The 20,619-nt window shown below is 46.8% G+C and overlaps 1 protein-coding gene across 1 annotated transcript in view; it reads left to right on the forward strand.

Annotated features, from left to right (window-relative positions):
• Window positions 1–7,806: 7,806 nt before the first annotated feature.
• AARS2 (alanyl-tRNA synthetase 2, mitochondrial) overlaps window positions 7,807–20,619 on the forward strand; it is a 66,824-nt gene continuing 54,011 nt past the window's right edge. The window contains exons 1-4 of the mRNA XM_063918878.1: window positions 7,807–8,099; window positions 8,742–8,930; window positions 17,622–17,767; window positions 19,304–19,495. Of these exons, the coding sequence (XP_063774948.1) occupies window positions 7,884–8,099; window positions 8,742–8,930; window positions 17,622–17,767; window positions 19,304–19,495 (743 nt within the window). The 5' untranslated portion in view covers window positions 7,807–7,883. The remainder of the gene's footprint in view (window positions 8,100–8,741; window positions 8,931–17,621; window positions 17,768–19,303; window positions 19,496–20,619) is intronic.

The following is a 20,619-nucleotide window of genomic DNA, read 5'->3' on the forward strand; positions in this document are numbered from 1 at the left end:
GTCGGGCACAGAAATCTAACTGGGGCTTGGAGGAGGGTCATAGGGGGAGGAGCCAGTGCACACTAGGTGATCCTAAAGCTTTCTTTAGATGTGCCCTGTCTCCTGCGGAGCCGCTATTCCCCATAGTCCTTACGGAGTTCCCAGCATCCACTAGGACGTCAGAGAAAATACTTTTTCATTTGAAAGAGGTTCTTCAGTCTCCGTAAAATATAGAACCTGATGTACTGCCCTGATGAGATTATCAATGGCCGGGCTATCAGTAACCTCACTATCTGACTCCTGGCCCAATTCACCCTCCTCATGTTCCTCTTGTGATGTGAGGTCTGGCATTGAATCGTCAGAATGCAACATAGCTGAAACTGGTAAGTTATAAGACAAATGATAACTATTTTTCGGAAATGAGCTAGACTTGGACTTTTGTAACCCTTGCAAAGTCCTAGACATCTCCTGAGCCCCTTCTGGTATCTCAGGAGGTATTACCCTAGTCTTAGATCTAGCTGCCTCACGCTCCTTTCGTGCAGCGGCCGATTCCGATTGTAAATCAGTCATTACATCTGCCAGCATTGCCCATGGAGGATCAGGGTAAGGGTGCGTATTTGGAACCGTATTTGCAAGACATACTGTGCATGTGGTAGCTCCATCAGGTACCACACTCTCACAGACATTGCAGCTAAGCTGCTTTTTTGGTTTTGCATTTGCCTTACTCATTATTTACACAAGACAAGTAGACAAAGACAAACAAGTCCCACGACCCAGTACAAATGTAAATAAAGTGTGAATAAGCCCGAAGTGCAGTGCACGTGGCCCACACTACATGAACCTGTAATGTACAGAATTCCTACTAACACCCCTGCTCCTCCGATGGACGAGTGTTGTAGGACAGCAAACTTCCTGCAAGAAGAAGCAGAAAGTTGAGTTAAAATGGCGCTCAGCCATGTGCTTAACAATATATATATATATATATATATATATACACATGAAATGCTATGAATATATATAAACACCTATAACAGGTATTGATGACATATAAAAACAATAGATTCTCTGTATTTATAGACCCTGAATCACTTCCCCCTATGAGCCTGTAGATAGCTGCAGTGCCGCTGCAGGAGTAAACCCTTCCCCCCTGTGATCTCTCCCCTCAGTGTGGCAGAGATCAGTGCTGGCAGACCGCGGCAGCAGCAAACACTGTCCATGGTCTGGAAGGGAGAGGGGAGCCGCGGCAGCGTGGAAGCTGTCCGCGGCCGTCCGGGAAAGCGGCGGAGTGTGCCCAGCGTCGGCTGCTAGGCAGTTTGTAGTGGGCTGTGGCAGCGGCGGCTGGCGGTAGCGTCGGCTGGTGGCTAGGCAGCAGGGGAACATTTAAATTACAATAAACTTTACAGACCCCACAGAGTGGGCGGCAGTGTGAGCTGACCGCCCGTCACCTCCAGCAATACACAGAAAGTGAGCGGCGGCAGTGTGAGCTGCCTCACCGCTGATTACCTTAATGTGGAGGAGGCTATGACGGGGCATCTCTTCCAAGCTCTGTCCAGCTCCTTGTGCCGTCCCAGGCTGCAATCAGCTCAGGTGCTTGTGGGTCTATGGCGGTGCTCCTCTCTTGAGCGCCGACAAGCCAACAGCTGCAGTGAGCAGCACCAACAATCCCGGACCCAAGCTTCTTTATAAGCTGGGAAGGGATCGTGTGTAAAAAATAAAATAAAAATGATAAATAAAAGTAAAAAATAGAAATAAAGTGGAGATTCTCCATGTGTGCTCTATCCCGACTGAGCACAGAAAAAACACTGAGGTACCTTTGGGAGTATGGAGGGGGTGGAGAGTTACTAATTTAAATATTTAAATGTGCCAATCCCTGCTAACGCCCTGTCCATATCCCAAGAGTACTCCAGTGACCCCTAGTGGATGAAAAAATATTAGCGTGAAGATCCATAGCCTACATGTTAACGGATAGTCTAAGGAACACATCAATTTTCAAAATGTGATCAGCTTAGCGACCCCGAAAACTATGGATTTGACACTAATATTGGTCATTTTGGACATTTCTTTTCACCCCTCCCCTTCCCCCCATGCTGATGGGGGCTGAACTTGGACTTAACGGCATCGTGAGGGTCACTAATCATCTCAGTGACCCCGAAAACTATGAATTTTTATATGTCACCCACTTCCCACCCCCACCCCTAGGGGTTCTAGGGGTGTCTTGCCCTCACAGTATTTTTGTCCATATTGTAAATAATATGTGTACAAAGTTTGGTGTAAATTGCTCCAGGCATTCCAGAGTTATGCCCGAAAATGATGGATTTTTCATGTCACCCCCTTCCCACCCCAACCCCTAGGGGTGCTAGGGGTGTCTTACCCCCACAGTATTTTTTTCCAGATTGTAAGTCATACGTGTACCAAGGGGTGGTCTTCAGTATGCCGACTGTCAGGATCCCGGTGCACAGTATACCGGCGCCGGAATCCCGAAAGCCGGCATACCGACACTTTTTCTCCCTCGTGGGGGTCCACGACCCCCCTGGATGGAGAATAAAATAGCGCCACCGTGCCCGCAAGGGGCTCATTTGCGCTCACCATGCTGTCGGTATGCCGGCAGTCGGGCTCCCGGCGCCGGTGTGCTGGTCACCGGGAGCCCGGCCGCCGGCATACCATACTACACCCGTACCAAGTTTGGTGTAAATTGCTTCAGGCATTCCAGTTATGCTTGAACATACATACACACATATATCCATCCATCCATTTTTATATACACTGCTCAAAAAAATAAAGGGAACACTAAAATAACACATCCTAGATCTGAATGAATGAAATATTCTTATTAAATACTTTGTTCTTTACATAGTTGAATGTGCTGACAACAAAATCACACAAAAATTATCAATGGAAATCAAATTTATTAACCCATGGAGGTCTGGATTTGGAGTCACACTCAAAATTAAAGTGGAAAAACACACTACAGGCTGATCCAACTTTGATGTAATGTCCTTAAAACAAGTCAAAATGAGGCTCAGTAGTGTGTGTGGCCTCCACGTGCCTGTATGACCTCCCTACAACGCCTGGGCATGCTCCTGATGAGGTGGCGGATGGTCTCCTGAGGGATCTCCTCCCAGACCTGGACTAAAGCATCCGCCAACTCCTGGACAGTCTGTGGTGCAATGTTGCGTTGGTGGATGGAGCGAGACATGATGTCCCAGATGTGCTCAATTGGATTCAGGTCTGGGGAACGGGCGGGCCAGTCCATAGCATCAATGCCTTCGTCTTGCAGGAACGGTTGACACACTCCAGCCACATGAGGTCTAGCATTGTCTTGCATTAGGAGGAACCCAGGGCCAACCGCACCAGCATATGGTGTCACAAGGGGTCTGAGGATCTCATCTCGGTACCTAATGGCAGTCAGGCTACCTCTGGCGAGCACATGGAGGGCTGTGCGCCCCCCCAAAGAAATGCCACCCCACACCATTACTGACCCACTGCCAAACCGGTCATGCTGTAGGATGTTGCAGGCAGCAGAACATTCTCCTTGGCGTCTCCAGACTCTGTCACATGTGCTCAGTGAGAACCTGCTTTCAGCTGTGAAGAGCACAGGGCACCAGTGGCGAATTTGCCAATCTTGGTGTTCTCTGGCAAATGCCAAACGTCCTGCACGGTGTTGGGCTGTAAGCACAACCCCCAACTGTGGACGTCGGGACCTCATACCACCCTCATGGAGTCTGTTTCTGATCATTTGAGTAGACACATACACATTTGTGGCTTGCTGGAGGTCATTTTGCAGGGCTCTGGCAGTGCTCCTCCTGTTCCTCCTTGCACAAAGGCGGAGGTAGCGGTCCTGCTGCTGGGTTGTTGCCCTCCTACGGCCTCCTCCACGTCTCCTGATGTACTGGCCTGTCTCCTGGTAGCGCCTCCATACTCTGGACACTACGCTGACAGACACAGCAAACCTTCTTGCCACAGCTCGCATTGATGTGCCATTCTGGATGAGCTGCACTACCTGAGCCACTTGTGTGGGTTGTAGACTCCGTCTCATGCTACCACTAGAGTGAAAGCACTGCCAGCTTTCAAAAGTGACCAAAACATCAGCCAGAAAGCATAGGAGCTGAGAAGTGGTCTGTGGTCACCACCTGCAGAACAACTCCTTTATTGGGGGTATCTTGCTAATTGCCTATAATTTCCACCTGTTGTCTATTCCATTTGCACAACAGCATGTGAAATTGATTGTCAATCAGTGTTGCTTCCTAAGTGGACAGTTTGATTTCACAGAAGTGTGATTGACTTGGAGTTACACTGTGTTGTTTAAGTGTTCCCTTTATTTTTTGGAGCAGTGTATATACATAGATAATAAGTAGGTCTACTGCTTAACATTAACTTCTTATTCTTATTTTCAATTTCAGCTATCTATGAGTGTACTTTGCATGTTTTCATATGTTTAGTCTATTTACATATATTCAGATGTAACAGGAAAAATAAACAGTAAAAAAATGGTTTTATTGAAACACGCAAAATAAACCATATCAAAGCCTAACAACTTTGAATTGTTTGTTAGAAAGCATTAAAACATGGTTGATCAAGGTTTCTTATATATAGCAATGTTTCACAGTATTAATATAATGCAAAAAATACCTGATTTTCAGTAAAAGTCAAGATGAACAATTGCCACATGGTATATGGCTGTCCCATTAGCCCTCCACCTGGGACTCAAATGCAATGTGATAGAATCTCCTCTTTATCTGAACGCAAACAAAAGATCATCGTAGATAAACTAGACAGTGGGGGTTATTCAGCTCGCAACGCAGAACAGCAAAAGTTGCAATCAAGCAATTTTTGCTATTCTGCCGCGGCCTCTATGCGAGTACATCCTAAATGCGCTTGCATCCCTGAGGAATGCAATCACGCTCTGAGTGACAGCCGGGGGAGTGGTCCGGCCAATGCAGGCATGGCTGGACCATTTTCTAGGTGGCTGTGTGTGACATCACACGCAGCCGCTCTGATGGAAAAAATGGCTGCGGGCTGCCTGCCTTCGCAGCCCGACTGTAAAGGCAGGAGGCATCCACAGTTGCTGCGACGAATGCTGCAACTGGGAGGTTAGCATGCTGGGAGGCCTTGACCTGCGCTTGGCGGTCCCCAGCATGCGAAAGAAAGGATTCCAGATTCTTCTTTTTAGCAGACTCAGCAATTCAACCTGAATCAGGTCCAGTGCCTGGAATGGAGGTTTATAGGGAATTCTACCTCACCTGATTGACAGGCAAGAGGCGTTTGCGTGGGCGTTAAGTTAAAGGCGGGGTCGACTCGGCATTGGGGGGAGGCACGGTCCGGACAACGCAGGTGCGTCCGGACCATTTGTGGGGTAGGCTGCGGCGGCTAGGTGACATCACACGCAGCTGCTGCAACCCAAAACATGGCGGGTAACCGCCTGCCTTCGTAGCTAGGCTGCGTAGGCAGAGGGCCATCCTAAACAAGCGAAAGCGGCGCCGCTGTCAGATGCTTTCGCATGTTTGTGGGGGGGCTGTATCTGGCATGCGGGGCGGACTTGCCCTGTGCTGGGCTTCTACCCTCATGTCAGGGTAATGGAACGTAGTTATGCGTTTTTTCGCACATCTACGATTCATGCTAAATTAATGCATCTTTCAGATTCAGTGTTGCCATTTGTTACAGAGTTGGATACCGAAGAAACCTATAGAAGCTATTCATACACACAGGCATAAAGATGGAATCATATGTGATCCCGGCTGACGTGATGCCGGCTGTTAGGATCACGACAGCGGCATCCTACCAGGCGGAATCCTGGCGGCGATCGCAGCGAATAAACATTTGAGGGTGTTTGCGATGGTCCCTTCTCCCGTCGGCCACACTGTAGGTTTTGCACATGCCTAAACTTGTCTTTTTTTTGCACATGCGCAAAGCGTATTTTTTTTTCTTTTGATGTGATGGTCAGTTACCATCGCATCGAAAGATACGATGGCGGAAGCCCAGCCATCCTCTGATGGTGGGCATCCGATGTCCATCCCCAGCAAGAAGGCGCAGCCAGAGCTGGCCCTAACCAATATGATGCCCTAGGCAAGATTTTGGCTGGTGCCCCTTGCACTGCAGCTAGTTCTGACTCTGACCCTACACCCCTTTCCCAGCACCATCACCCCTCACCCATAGCAGTCCTCATTTTGGTGCTCCTACCCCCTATATTTTAAATTCAAATTACGCCAAATAGTACTGCACCTTTATTCACATTTTATCATGCCATAGTGTCCCTAATTCACATTACATCACACAGTATTACCACTTTACTTTATAAACTTTACTCATCACACTGAATTGCTCCTATTGCACAAGCAATCCACTCACACACAGCACTCACATGGCCGCTAACACTGTGACCTCTGCTTGGATATTGGGGGTCATTCAGAGTTGTTCGCTCGCAAGCGGATTTTAGCAGATTTGCTCATGCTAAGCCGCCGCCTACTGGGAGTGAATCTTAGCATCTTAAAATTGCGAACGATGTATTCGCAATATTGCGATTACACACCTCGTAGCAGTTTCTGAGTAGCTCCAGACTTACTCGGCTTCTGCGATCAGTTCAGTGCTTGTCGTTCCTGGTTTGACGTCACAAACACACCCAGCGTTCGCCCAGACACTCCCCCGTTTCTCCGGCCACTCCTGCGTTTTTTCCGGAAACGGTAGCGTTTTTTCCCACACGCCCATAAAACGGCCTGTTTCCGTCCAGTAACACCCATTTCCTGTCAATCACATTACGATCGCCAGAACGAAGAAAAAGCCGTGAGTAAAATTCCTAAGTGCATAGCAAATTTACTTGGCGCAGTCGCAGTGCGGACATTGCGCATGCGCATTAAGCGGAAAATCGCTGCGATGCGAAGATTTTTACCGAGCAAACAACTCGGAATGACCCCCATAGTTGTGTCGCCATACATCTTGCCTCAATATGCCATGCAGCAGAAGATGCCTGGCTTGAGTCAGCTGGCAGCTCTGCTAACATTGGGTGCCTTTTTTGATGAAAATGCATCTTATGCCTATATTCTGTGTGCGACTGTGGCTGTATCTGCATACGAAATGCTACGTTAGTGATTTCCAGGAATACATTGTAACGTAGCATTTCCTATGCAGATCTAGCCACATATCATTTTAATCAGAAGCTGCTGGAGCCCCCTAGGCATATCAAATGCCCTAGGCATTTGCCTAGTTTGCCTATGCCGAGTAGGGCCGGCTCTGGGCGCAGCAGATGGTGGCAGTGACGTCAGTTCCGTTTTGGTAAGCTATGCATGCACAATAACGCAATCTGTATAATGCACACCACTAGCATTACGGTTGGTTCTAAATCGGAGTGGGTGAAGGGACCTTCTGGCGTCACTAGGGGAGGATACACGTCACCAGGGGGAGGAGCTACGGCCGAACAGGGTACCCGAAAAGTACGCTCGCCACGCTTGGGCGAACGCTGGGTGTGTTTGTGACGTCAAACCAGGAACGAAACTGACCGCAGTGGCAGAGTTAGTGTCGAGCTACTCAGAAACTGCTAAGAAATTTCTATTCGCAATTTTGCGAATCTTTCGTTCGCAATTCTGCTAAGCTATGATACACTCCCAGAGGGCGGCGGCTTAGCGTGTGCAATGCTGCTAAAAGCAGCTAGCGAGCGAACAACTCGGAATGAGGGCCCAAGTGCAAGTGACTCCATTTCTATAGCGGCTTTGCGAGGACACGCCCCCTTTCAGATACCACGCCCCTTTCCTCAGCTGTACTGGCTGTGATCTCAGAGATGTTGGAGGTTATGCTCCTTAAATCACTCCGAACGGTAGGGTCGTGTCTATTTTTAGTGCGCATGCTCGGCATACATCAAAACGGAACTGACGTCACCAACTCGGTGACCATCACGTGTCCTTGCCAATCGAAAGATGGCGGCCGCCAGGAGGCTACTCCATGCCCCTGTAGCTTGGATACATTACGGCCGTCGCCCTCTATCTTCGGCCTCCTCCCCGAGCTCAGCAGCCATCCGCAGCACCTTCTTGCGCTATTTCGAGGAGCAGAATGGACACAGACACGTCCCGTCCTCCTCCGTCCGGCCCCGGGGAGACCCCAGTCTGCTCTTCGTGAACGCCGGCATGAACCAGGTGCTGTCACGTGACTGCGGTCACAGTGCCCGATTGGCTGTGCGGAGGGGGGGCGGGTGTTAGGTTGTCATGGTATAAGATGCTCAAGGCGGGGCTATGCGGGTGATTGGCAGTGGATATAAATTACTTTTATATTATACATATACATACCCTCCAACTGTACCTTTTTAATAGGTACAGTACCTTTTTTTCATGGTCTGTACCTATTTTTGGCTCTCCAAACTTGCATTGAAAGTATAGGAAAAGGGGCGTGACCACGCCCCCTTTACCCGTGACCACGCCCCTTTTTCTAATTTGTACCGATTTTTGTGTGTAAAATGTTGGAGGGTATGCATATATAAACAGTGTTTATACTTCTGTATACAGTATGGGGGACTTATTATATCTCCAGTGTCTATACTTCTATATGTGATGGATTTATTATATCCCCGAAGTCTATACGTCTGTATATTAAGGAATTATGTTATCGCCTGTGTCTATACTTCTGTATATGGAGGAGTTATTATAGCTTTGGTGTGTATAATATGTTGTATAACTCCAGTGTATTAGGATAACAGCATTCATTATTTAGTGTAAACCTTTATTATGTTGGTCACTAGGCCGTGATCTTGTCATTAAAAGGCCATTCATTTTTTGTCTTAGTTCAAGCCCATCTTCTTAGGCACAGCGGACCCCCGCAGTGAGATGTCGCAGTACCGCAGAGTGGTGAACAGCCAGAAGTGTGTCCGGGCTGGAGGGAAGCACAATGATCTGGAGGATGTGGGGAGGGATTCCTACCATCACACTTTCTTTGAGATGTTAGGAAACTGGTCATTTGGAGATTACTTTAAGGTATAAAAATAAAATATCCTTCATTACACATGTTGCTGTCTGCTGAATATTAATAATCCTGATTCCACGTGTCTGCTATCTGCTCCGTGTCACTGTCACTACACCTGTTGCACGTATCTGCTTCATGTCACTATGGGGGTCATTCCGAGTTGTTCACTCATTGCCGATTTTCACTATGCTGCGATTTGTTGCTAACTGCGCATGCGCAAGGCACGCAGGGCGCATACGCTTAGTTATTTAACTAAAAACTTAGCAGATTTGCTGTGGATTCTGCGGCGCTTTTCAGTCGCTCTGCTGATCGGTAAATGATTGACAGGAAAGGGGCGTTTCTGGGTGGTAACTGAGCGTTTTCCGGGAGTGTGCTAAAAAACGCAGGCGTGTCAGGGAAAAACGCGGGAGTGTCTGGAGAAACGGGGGAGTGGCTGGACGAACGCAGGGCGTGTTTGTGACGTCAAACCAGGAACTGAACGGACTGAGCTGATCGCAATCTGTGAGTAGGTCTGGAGCTACTCAGAAACTGCAAAGAATTATTTAGTAGCAGTTCTGCTAATCTTTCGTTCGCTATTCTGCTAAACTAAGATACACTCTCAGAGAGCGGCGGCCTAGCGTGTGCAATGCTGGTAAAAGCAGCTAGCGAGCGAACAACTCGGAATGACCCCCTATACCTGATTCCACGTATCTGCTCCCTGTCACTATACCTGATTCCATATGTCTGCTCTGTGTCACTATACCTGATTCCACATATCTGCTCCCTGTCACTATACCTGATTCCATATATCTGCTCTGTGTCACTATACCTGATTCCACGTATCTGCTCCCTGTCACTATACCTGATTCCATATATCTGCTCTGTGTCACTATACCTGATTCCACGTATCTGCTCCCTGTCACTATACCTGATTCCACGTATCTGCTCCCTGTCACTATACCTGATTCCACATATCTGCTCCCTGTCACTATACCTGATTCCACATATCTGCTCCCTGTCACTATACCTGATTCCACATATCTGCTCCCTGTCACTATACCTGATTCCATATATCTGCTCTGTGTCACTATACCTGATTCCACGTATCTGCTCCCTGTCACTATACCTGATTCCATGTATCTGCTCCCTGTCACTATACCTGATTCCATATATCTGCTCCCTGTCACTATTATTATTATTATTATCTTTTATTTATATGGCGCCACAAGGGTTCCGCAGCGCCCAATTACAGAGTACATAAACAAATAATCAAACAGGAAAACAGCAAATTACAGTTGATGACAGTATAGGACAAGTACAGGGTAAATAAACATAGTTACATCATTAGATGACACTGGAATAAGTATCAGGTGGCAGAAGACTGATGGATTTGGTGCAGTTGAAGATTATTAAAGTAAGAAAGGATAAGCACATGAGGGAAGCGGGCCCTGCTCGTGAGAGCTTACATTCTAAAGGGGAGGGGTAGACAGACAGGGGTGACACAGATGGGGTACATAGAGAGCATAGAACAGAGGGTTAGGATGAGATTTGGCTGGGTTTGGTGAAGAAGTGGGTCTTGAGAGCCCGTTTGAAGTTTTGTAGAGAGGTGGAGAGTCTGAGGGGGAGAGGTAGGGAATTCCAGAGAAGTGGTGCAGCACGTGAAAAATCTTGGAGGTAGGAGTGGGAGGAAGTAATCCGTAGGCAGGAGAGTCGGCGTGCATTAGCAGAGCGAAGAGGACGGGTGGGAGTGTAAAGGGAGATAAGGTCAGAGATGTAGATGGGAGAGGAGTGGGTGAGGGCTTTGTAAGCGGGTGTGAGAAGCTTGAAATGGATTTTGAAAGGGAAGGGGAGCCAGTGAAGGTCTAGTAAGAGAGGAGAGGTGGACGTAGTGCGTTTGATGAGGAAGATGAGCCGGGCAGCAGTATTGAGGAAAGATTGGAGTGGATAGAGGTATTTGTCAGGAATGCCAGTCAGGAGCAGATTACAGTAGTCCAGTCTGGAGATGACCAGTGAGTGGATAAGAGTCTTAGTAACATCCTGGGTCAGAAAGGGTCTGATCCTGGAATTATTTTTTAGATGAAAATGGCAGGTTTGTGAGAGGTGCTGAATGTGTGGTTTGAAGGAGAGGGAGGAGTCAAGGATTACTCCAAGACAGCGCACTTGGGGGCTAGAGGAGATAGTAGTGCCATCAATAGATAATGAGATTGTAGGAGGTGAGGTTATGCGGGAGGGAAGTTGATCAGCTCGGTCTTAGACATGTTAAGTTTAAGAAAGCGCTGGGACATCCAGGAAGAGGTAGCAGAGAGACAGTTGGAGATGCGAGTGAGGAGAGCAGGGGAGTGGTTTGGAGAGGAAAGATAGATTTGGGTGTCATCAGCATAGAGATGATATTGGAAACCAAAAGAACTAATGAGCTTACCTAGTGAGGACGTATAGAGAGAGAAGAGAAGAGGACCAAGGACAGAACCTTGGGGTACCCCTACAGTTAGTGGAAGTGAGGCGGAGGTGGAGTCATGAGAGGAGACAGAGAAAGAACGGTCAGAAAGGTAGGAGGACAGCCAATAGAGGGCAGTGTCACGCAGACCAATGGAGTGAAGAATTTGCAGTAGGAGAGGATCGTCCACAGTGTCAAAAGCAGCAGAGAGATCAAGTAGAATAAGTATAGAGTAGTGTCCCGTAGATTTAGCAGCATGGAGGTCATTGCATACTTTTGTAAGGGCAGTTTCAGTGGAGTGGAGAGGACGGAAGCCAGACTGGAATGGGTCAAGTAGTGAGTGTGAGGAAATAAAGGAAGTGAGGCGGTTGTAGACAATACGCTCAAGGAGTTTGGAGGCAAAAGGGAGGAGAGAGATGGGTCGGTAGTTGGAGAGAGTGTTTGGATCAAGGGTAGGTTTTTTAAGAATAGGAGAGATGAGTGCATGCTTGAAGGCAGAGGGGACAGTGCCTGATGAGAGGGATAGATTGAGAAGGTGAGAAAGATGGGAACAAGCAGAAGGAGAGAGGTAGCGGAGGAGGCGGGAGGGGATAGGGTCAATTGGGGAGGTGGTGAGGGGACAGGAACGAATGAGGGCCATGACTTCCTCTCCAGATGCATGGGAGAAAGATGACAGAGTTGGTGCGAGGGATGGGGAGGGTTGGTAAGGGATGGGAGAAAGCTGGTTACTGATGGTCTGGTGTGATGTGATGTCCTGACGTATGGAGTCAATTTTGGATGTGAAGTAAGTGGCAAAATCAAGAGCAGAGAGTGAGGAAAGGAGATGAGGTGGAGGTAGGCAGAGGAGTAAGTTGAGAGTGGCAAAGAGGGGGTTGGAAGACTGGGAGGAGATGAGGTTCTTGAAGTATGACTGTTTAGCAAGAGAAAGGGCAGCACTGAAGGATGAGAGCATAAGTTTGAAATGGAGGAAGTCTGCCTTAGAGCGTGATTTCCTCCAGTGTCGCTCAGCAGTACGTGAGCATTTTTGTACCTGATTCCACGTATCTGCTCCATGTCACTATACCTATATTCCATATATCTGCTCTGTGTCACTATACCTGATTCCACGTATCTGCTCCCTGTCACTATACTTGATTCCACATATCTGCTCTCTGTCACTATACCTGATTCCACATATCTGCTCCCTGTCACTATACCTGATTCCACATATCTGCTATCTGCTCCCTGTCACTATACCTGATTCCACATATCTGCTCCCTGTCACTATACCTGATTCCACATATCTGCTCATACCTGATTCCACATATCTGCTCCATGTCACTATACCTGATTCCATATATCTGCTCCCTGTCACTATACCTGATTCCACATATCTGCTCCCTGTCACTATACCTGATTCCACATATCTGCTCTGTGTCACTATACCTGATTCCACATATCTGCTCCCTGTCACTATACCTGATTCCACATATCTGCTCCCTGTCACTATACTTGATTCCACGTATCTGCTCCCTGTCACTATACCTGATTCCACGTATCTGCTCCCTGTCACTATACCTGATTCCACGTATCTGCTCACTGTCACTATACCCGATTCCAAATATCTGCTCTGTGTCACTATACTTGATTCCACATATCTGCTCCCTGTCACTATACCTGATTCCACATATCTGCTCCCTGTCACTCTACCTGATTCCACATATCTGCTATCTGCTCCCTGTCACTATACCTGATTCCACATATCTGCTCCCTGTCACTATACCTGATTCCACATATCTGCTCCCTGTCACTATACCTGATTCCACATATCTGCTCCCTGTCACTATACCTGATTCCATATATCTGCTCCCTGTCACTATACCTGATTCCATATATCTGCTCCCTGTCACTATACCTGATTCCATATATCTGCTCCCTGTCACTATACCTGATTCCACATATCTGCTCCCTGTCACTATACCTGATTCCATATATCTGCTCCATGTCACTATACCTGATTCCACATATCTGCTCCCTGTCACTATACTTGATTCCACATATCTGCTCTCTGTCACTATACCTGATTCCACATATCTGCTCCCTGTCACTATACCTGATTCCACATATCTGCTATCTGCTCCCTGTCACTATACCTGATTCCACATATCTGCTCCCTGTCACTATAGCTGATTCCACATATCTGCTCCCTGTCACTATACCTGATTCCATATATCTGCTCCATGTCACTATACCTGATTCCATATATCTGCTCCCTGTCACTGTACCTGATTCCACATATCTGCTCCCTGTCACTATGCCTGATTCCACATATCTGCTCCCTGTCACTATACCTGATTCCATATATCTGCTCCCTGTCACTATACCTGATTCCATATATCTGCTCCCTCTCACTATACCTGATTCCACATATCTGCTCCCTCTCACTATACCTGATTCCACACATCTGCTCCCTGTCACTATGCCTGATTCCACATATCTGCTCCCTGTCACTATACCTGATTCCATATATCTGCTTCCTGTCACTATACCTGATTCCATATATCTGCTCCCTGTCACTATGCCTGATTCCACATATCTGCTCCCTGTCACTATACCTGATTCCACATATCTGCTCCCTGTCACTATACCTGATTCCACATATCTGCTCCCTGTCACTATACCTGATTCCATGTATCTGCTCACTGTCACTATACCCGATTCCACGTATCTGCTCCCTGTCACTATACTTGATTCCATATATCTGCTCCCTGTCACTATACCCGATTCCATATATCTGCTCCCTGTCACTATACCTGATTCCACATATCTGCTCCCTGTCACTATACTTGATTCCATATATCTGCTCCCTGTCACTATACCTGATTCCACATATCTGCTCCCTGTCACTATACCTGATTCCATATATCTGCTCCCTGTCACTATACCTTATTCCACATATCTGCTCCCTGTCACTATACTTGATTCCATATATCTGCTCCCTGTCACTATACCTGATTCCACATATCTGCTCCATGTCACTATACCTGATTCCACGTATCTGCTCCCTGTCACTATACCTGATTCCATATATCTGCTCCCTGTCACTATACCTGATTCCACATATCTGCTTCCTGTCACTATACCTGATTCCACATATCTGCTCCTTGTCACTATACCTGATTCCACATATCTGCTCCCTGTCACTATACCTGATTCCACATATCTGCTCCCTGTCACTATACCTGATTCCACATATCTGCTCCCTGTCACTATACTTGATTCCATATATCTGCTCCCTGTCACTATACCTGATTCCACATATCTGCTCCCTGTCACTATACCTGATTCCATATATCTGCTCCCTGTCACTATACCTTATTCCACATATCTGCTCCCTGTCACTATACTTGATTCCATATATCTGCTCCCTGTCACTATACCTGATTCCACGTATCTGCTCCCTGTCACTATACCTGATTCCACATATCTGCTCCCTGTCACTATACTTGATTCCATATATCTGCTCCCTGTCACTATACCCGATTCCATATATCTGCTCCCTGTCACTATACCTGATTCCACATATCTGCTCCCTGTCACTATACTTGATTCCATATATCTGCTCCCTGTCACTATACCTGATTCCACGTATCTGCTATCTGCTCCCTGTCACTATACCTGATTCCATATATCTGCTCTCTGTCACTATGCCTGATTCCACATATCTGCTCTATGTCACTATACTTGATTCCATATATCTGCTCCCTGTCACTATACCTGATTCCACATATCTGCTCCCTGTCACTATACCTGATTCCACGTATCTGCTCCCTGTCACTATACCTGATTCCATATATCTGCTCCCTGTCACTATACCTGATTCCACATATCTGCTCCCTGTCACTCTACCTGATTCCACATATCTGCTCCCTGTCACTATACCTGATTCCACGTATCTGTTTCCTGTCACTATACCTGATTCCACATATCTGCTCCCTGTCACTATACTTGATTCCATATATCTGCTCCCTGTCACTATACTTGATTCCATATATCTGCTCCCTGTCACTATACCTGATTCCACATATCTGCTCCCTGTCACTATACTTGATTCCATATATCTGCTCCCTGTCACTATACTTGATTCCATATATCTGCTCCCTGTCACTATACCTGATTCCACATATCTGCTCCCTGTCACTATACCTGATTCCATATATCTGCTCCCTGTCACTATACCTGATTCCACATATCTGCTCCCTGTCACTCTACCTGATTCCACATATCTGCTCCCTGTCACTATACCTGATTCCACGTATCTGCTTCCTGTCACTATACCTGATTCCACATATCTGCTCCCTGTCACTATACTTGATTCCATATATCTGCTCCCTGTCACTATACCCGATTCCATATATCTGCTCCCTGTCACTATACCTGATTCCACATATCTGCTCCCTGTCACTATACTTGATTCCATATATCTGCTCCCTGTCACTATACCTGATTCCACATATCTGCTCCCTGTCACTATACCTGATTCCATATATCTGCTCCCTGTCACTATACCTGATTCCACATATCTGCTCCCTGTCACTATACTTGATTCCATATATCTGCTCCATGTCACTATACCTGATTCCACATATCTGCTCCCTGTCACTATACCTGATTCCATATATCTGCTCCCTGTCACTATACCTGATTCCACATATCTGCTCCCTGTCACTATACTTGATTCCATATATCTGCTCCATGTCACTATACCTGATTCCACGTATCTGCTCCCTGTCACTATACCTGATTCCATATATCTGCTCCCTGTCACTATACCTGATTCCACATATCTGCTTCCTGTCACTATACCTGATTCCACATATCTGCTCCTTGTCACTATACCTGATTCCACATATCTGCTCCCTGTCACTATACCTGATTCCACATATCTGCTCCCTGTCACTATACCTGATTCCACATATCTGCTCCCTGTCACTATACCTGATTCCACATATCTGCTCCCTGTCACTATACCTGATTCCATGTATCTGCTTCCTGTCACTATACCTGATTCCATGTATCTGCTTCCTGTCACTATACCTGATTCCACATATCTGCTCCCTGTCACTATACCTGATTCCATATATCTGCTCCCAGTCACTATACCTGATTCCACGTATCTGCTCCCTGTCACTATACCTGATTCCACATATCTGCTCCCTGTCACTATACTTGATTCCATATATCTGCTCCCAGTCACTATACCTGATTCCACGTATCTGCTCCCTGTCACTATACCTGATTCCACATATCTGCTCCCTGTCACTATACTTGATTCCACATATCTGCTCCCTGTCACTATACTTGATTCCATATATCTGCTCCCTGTCACTATACCTGATTCCACATATCTGCTCCCTGTCACTATACTTGATTCCACGTATCTGCTCCCTGTCACTATACTTGATTCCACGTATCTGCTCCCTGTAACTGTACCTGATTCCACGTATCTGCTCCCTGTCACTATACCTGATTCCACGTATCTGCTCCCTGTCACTATGCCTGATTCCACGTATCTGCTCCCTGTCACTATACTTGATTCCACGTATCTGCTCCCTGTCACTATACTTGATTCCACGTATCTGCTCCATATCACTATACCTGATTCCACGTATCTACTATCTGCTCCATGTCACTGTACCTGATCCAACAGATCTGTATATCTGCTCCCTGTCTCTTTACCTGATTCCACGTATCTGCTCTCTGTCACTATACCTGATTCCAGAGAAACTTTACCTGCCATAGTGATGGTGCAAGTTTCAGTGGTGTGACTGAAACATAAGGATGCACCAGTCTGTATTACAGCATGCATGGATGCTAAAAATGGGCGTCTCAGAGCTTGCTTATTTCGCCATAAGGATGTACACAAGGGGAGTAGGGGTGGTCTTCAGTATGCCGACTGACTGGATCCCGGCGCACAGTATACCGGCGCCGGAATCCCGACAGCCGGCATACCGACACTTATTCTCCCTCGTGGGGGTCCATACCCCCCTGGAGGGACGCGCGCCAACGTGCCCGTAGCGTGGCGAGCGCAGCGAGCCCGCAAGGGGCTCATTTGCGCTCGCTACACTGTTGGTAAGCCGGCGGTCGGGCTCCCGGCGCCGGTATGCTGGTCGCCGGGAGCCCGACCGCCGGCATACCATACCGAACCCGGGGAGTAGTTTGTAGCTGCATTTGCATGTCACAAAGCACCAGTAGCCGCTCCTGCGTGTGACTCAGGATCTAGCCTTATATCTGCTTCCTCTCCCTGCAGGAAGATGCCTGTAGGATGGCCTGGGAGCTTCTCACTCAGGGTTACCAGATCCCCGCTGAGCGCCTCTATGTCACGTATTTTGGTGGCGACCCAGAGCTGGGTTTAGCAGCAGACGAGGAGACCAAGGAGATTTGGCTGAGCCTGGGGTAGGTACAGAGGACGATGTTTCGGGTTGCGCTGCTACGGCCTGGTGTAATACTACACAAAAAGTGAAATGTAATACTCCGTGGCAGCGGATTCTGTAGTGAAATATATTAATCCTGCCTGAACATTTACAGCTTTAATAAACCCATAAGAAGATTATATTAACCACTTCATGGATGGAGGGTTTTTTCGTGATCAGACTAATTTTTAACTTTTTGAGATTTATTATCTTGAGCATAGTATAATTGTTCTTCTTTGTTTTTTTATAATATGATCATGTTCCCAGTGTTAAATTGTAAATGTATAATATCCGTTGCGTTTTACAATTTTTTTGTAATTTTTTTTTTTGGTGGGGGGTGGCGGGGCAGTAGATAAACATGTGATAACGCTATTCATTACTGAACTAGGATACACCAGTGTAAGAGAGGTCGCTCATTGCGATAACTTTATAAATGACACCTACTGTTGGATGTTTATTCATTTATACTGGCTAATGTGCCTGGTTTCAACTGGGTAAAGGTTTGCTGGGAGGAACATTTTACCTCTTTTCACCCCCTTAGGAGTTGAATTTGGAAAAATCCCTGCTTAGTGGGTGGCTGCAAATAACTGTCACAGTTTCCAGACCACCCGGTAGGTCACCCAGGTCACCCAGCAGGTGCACAGGGAGAGCTCACCAACTGTCACATTTTCCAGAGCACAATGGTGATGCATTGTAAGTGGCAGGTGGACCTTTTTCCACATACCTCCGCAACGAAGCAACCAATTACAGTACCAATATTTTTCAGCAAATCTACTGACCAATACCTTTCATTTGGTATATGATGGGCCCTGCTCAGACAACAGCATCATAGAAATATGTCAGTCATAAAAGTTGTTGCTACCCTTGTCAGTTGAGGTTATTTGTGATATATAATATTTGTGACACTGGAAATAAAGTCTGAGGTCACAGTAGGCAAAGAGTGAAGAATCCTGTATGTGCTACGAAGATTGGGACAGCCTTCCATGTCCCCCTGAGTTATTTATTATTATTATTTATTTATTAGCAGTTTCTTATATAGCGCAGCATATTCCGTTGCGCTTTACAATTAGAACAACAGTAATAGAACAAAACTGGGTAAGACATAGAGGTAGGAAGGCCCTGCTCGCAAGCTTACAATCTATAGGGAAATAGGCATAGATACCCAAGGATAGATGCTACCTATTGCATTATGGTCCACCAGATTGCTAGGTTCTTAATGGGTTGTGAGTTCTGCCCTATACCGGTCTGAGTGCCTGGTTATGTGCTGAAAGTGTACAAGCATTACTCTATCTCCCAGTTATAGTCCTATTGAGCAGCTGGTACAGATCTCAGCTGTATATTTTCATTTTACAATTACAGGAACACATGAGAGTTCCACTAGAGGTTGCCAGTGGCCATTTGGGTGCTGGGATGCAGAGTATGCCTTATTTAGGGTTCTAGAGTTTGTCCTGGTGTCTCAGTCATGTGCACCCTATTGAAGTATATTTATTGCATACGTTTGTCCCTGTATTTCCACCAGTATATCACCATCACACCTGCTGCCCTTTGGTCTAAAGGAGAATTTCTGGGAGATGGGGGAGACGGGTCCCTGTGGCCCCTGCACCGAGATTCACTATGATCACGTGGGTGGCCGGAATGCTGCTGCTCTGGTGAACCAGGACAGCCCGGATGTTGTAGAGATATGGAACCTGGTGTTCATGCAGTATAACAGGTGCGTCATGGCAATCTAGAACCTCCAGTGTATACTGTATAACAGGAAAATTAATCATCTAAAAACATGGTAATCTAGTGTACGTTTTTTTGTAGTATAACAGGTAGGTCATATAGGGGTGTGGTTCATAGGGTTGGCCACACTTAGGTCGACAGTGTATAGGTCGACCACTATTGGTCGACAGTAACTAAGTCGACACCCAAAATAGGTTGACATGACAAAAGGTCGACATGAGGTTTGTTTGTTTGTTGTTGTTTTTTAAATGTTGTTTTCTTGGTAGAGTTACCGGGAACCCCAATTACTGCACCGTGTCCCCTCGCTTCGGTCAAGGTGCCTTGCTCCGCTACCGCTGCGCTTGTCACAGGTTGCAGTTCCCAATTGTAGTCCACGTGGATCGTAAAGTATGATAAAGTTAAAAAAATGACAAAAATTGTGAAGAACTCAAGTCGACCTTTTGTCATGTTGACCTAGTGACCATGTTGACATGATGCATGTCGACCCAATAGTGGTTGACCTAATTGGCCCTACACACTTAACGATCCGCCGCCGAGCTGCCCGACTGCAGATACGGGCGACCCGGGGGGGGGGGGGGGGGGGGGGGGATTTGCTCGGCTCCATAGCACTGCATGCTAATATGGACAATCTCGTCCATATTGGCTTGCATGCATAAGCGACGGGGCACCAACAATTAATGAGTGCGGGGCAGCGCATCGTTAATTGTTGGTGCCTACACACTGCACGATATGAACGAGTTCTCGTTCATTAATGAACGAGAATGTTTATATCGTGCATTTTATCTGCCAGGGTGTAGGGCCCTTAAGTGTGGTCGACATAGAGACCTGATACCCAGTGGCGTAAGTTTGTCACAGTTGCCCGGAGGCATGTGTGTGTGTAAAAAAAAATAAAAACATTTTGCTCCTGCATAGCAAGCCTGCCGATTCTAACTATGGGGGTAATTCCAAGTTAATCGCAGCAGGAATTTTGTTAGCAGTTGGGCAAAACCATGTGCACTGCAGGGGAGGCAGATATAACATGTGCAGAGAGAGTTAGATGCTGATTATTTCTCTGACAATTAATTTGCAAGTGTCATATCCAGGATTAGAACCTACAACCTTTTACACTGG

This window comes from Pseudophryne corroboree, chromosome 4 (genome assembly GCF_028390025.1).
Source record: "Pseudophryne corroboree isolate aPseCor3 chromosome 4, aPseCor3.hap2, whole genome shotgun sequence".
In the NCBI taxonomy this organism is placed as follows: Eukaryota; Metazoa; Chordata; class Amphibia; order Anura; family Myobatrachidae; genus Pseudophryne; species Pseudophryne corroboree.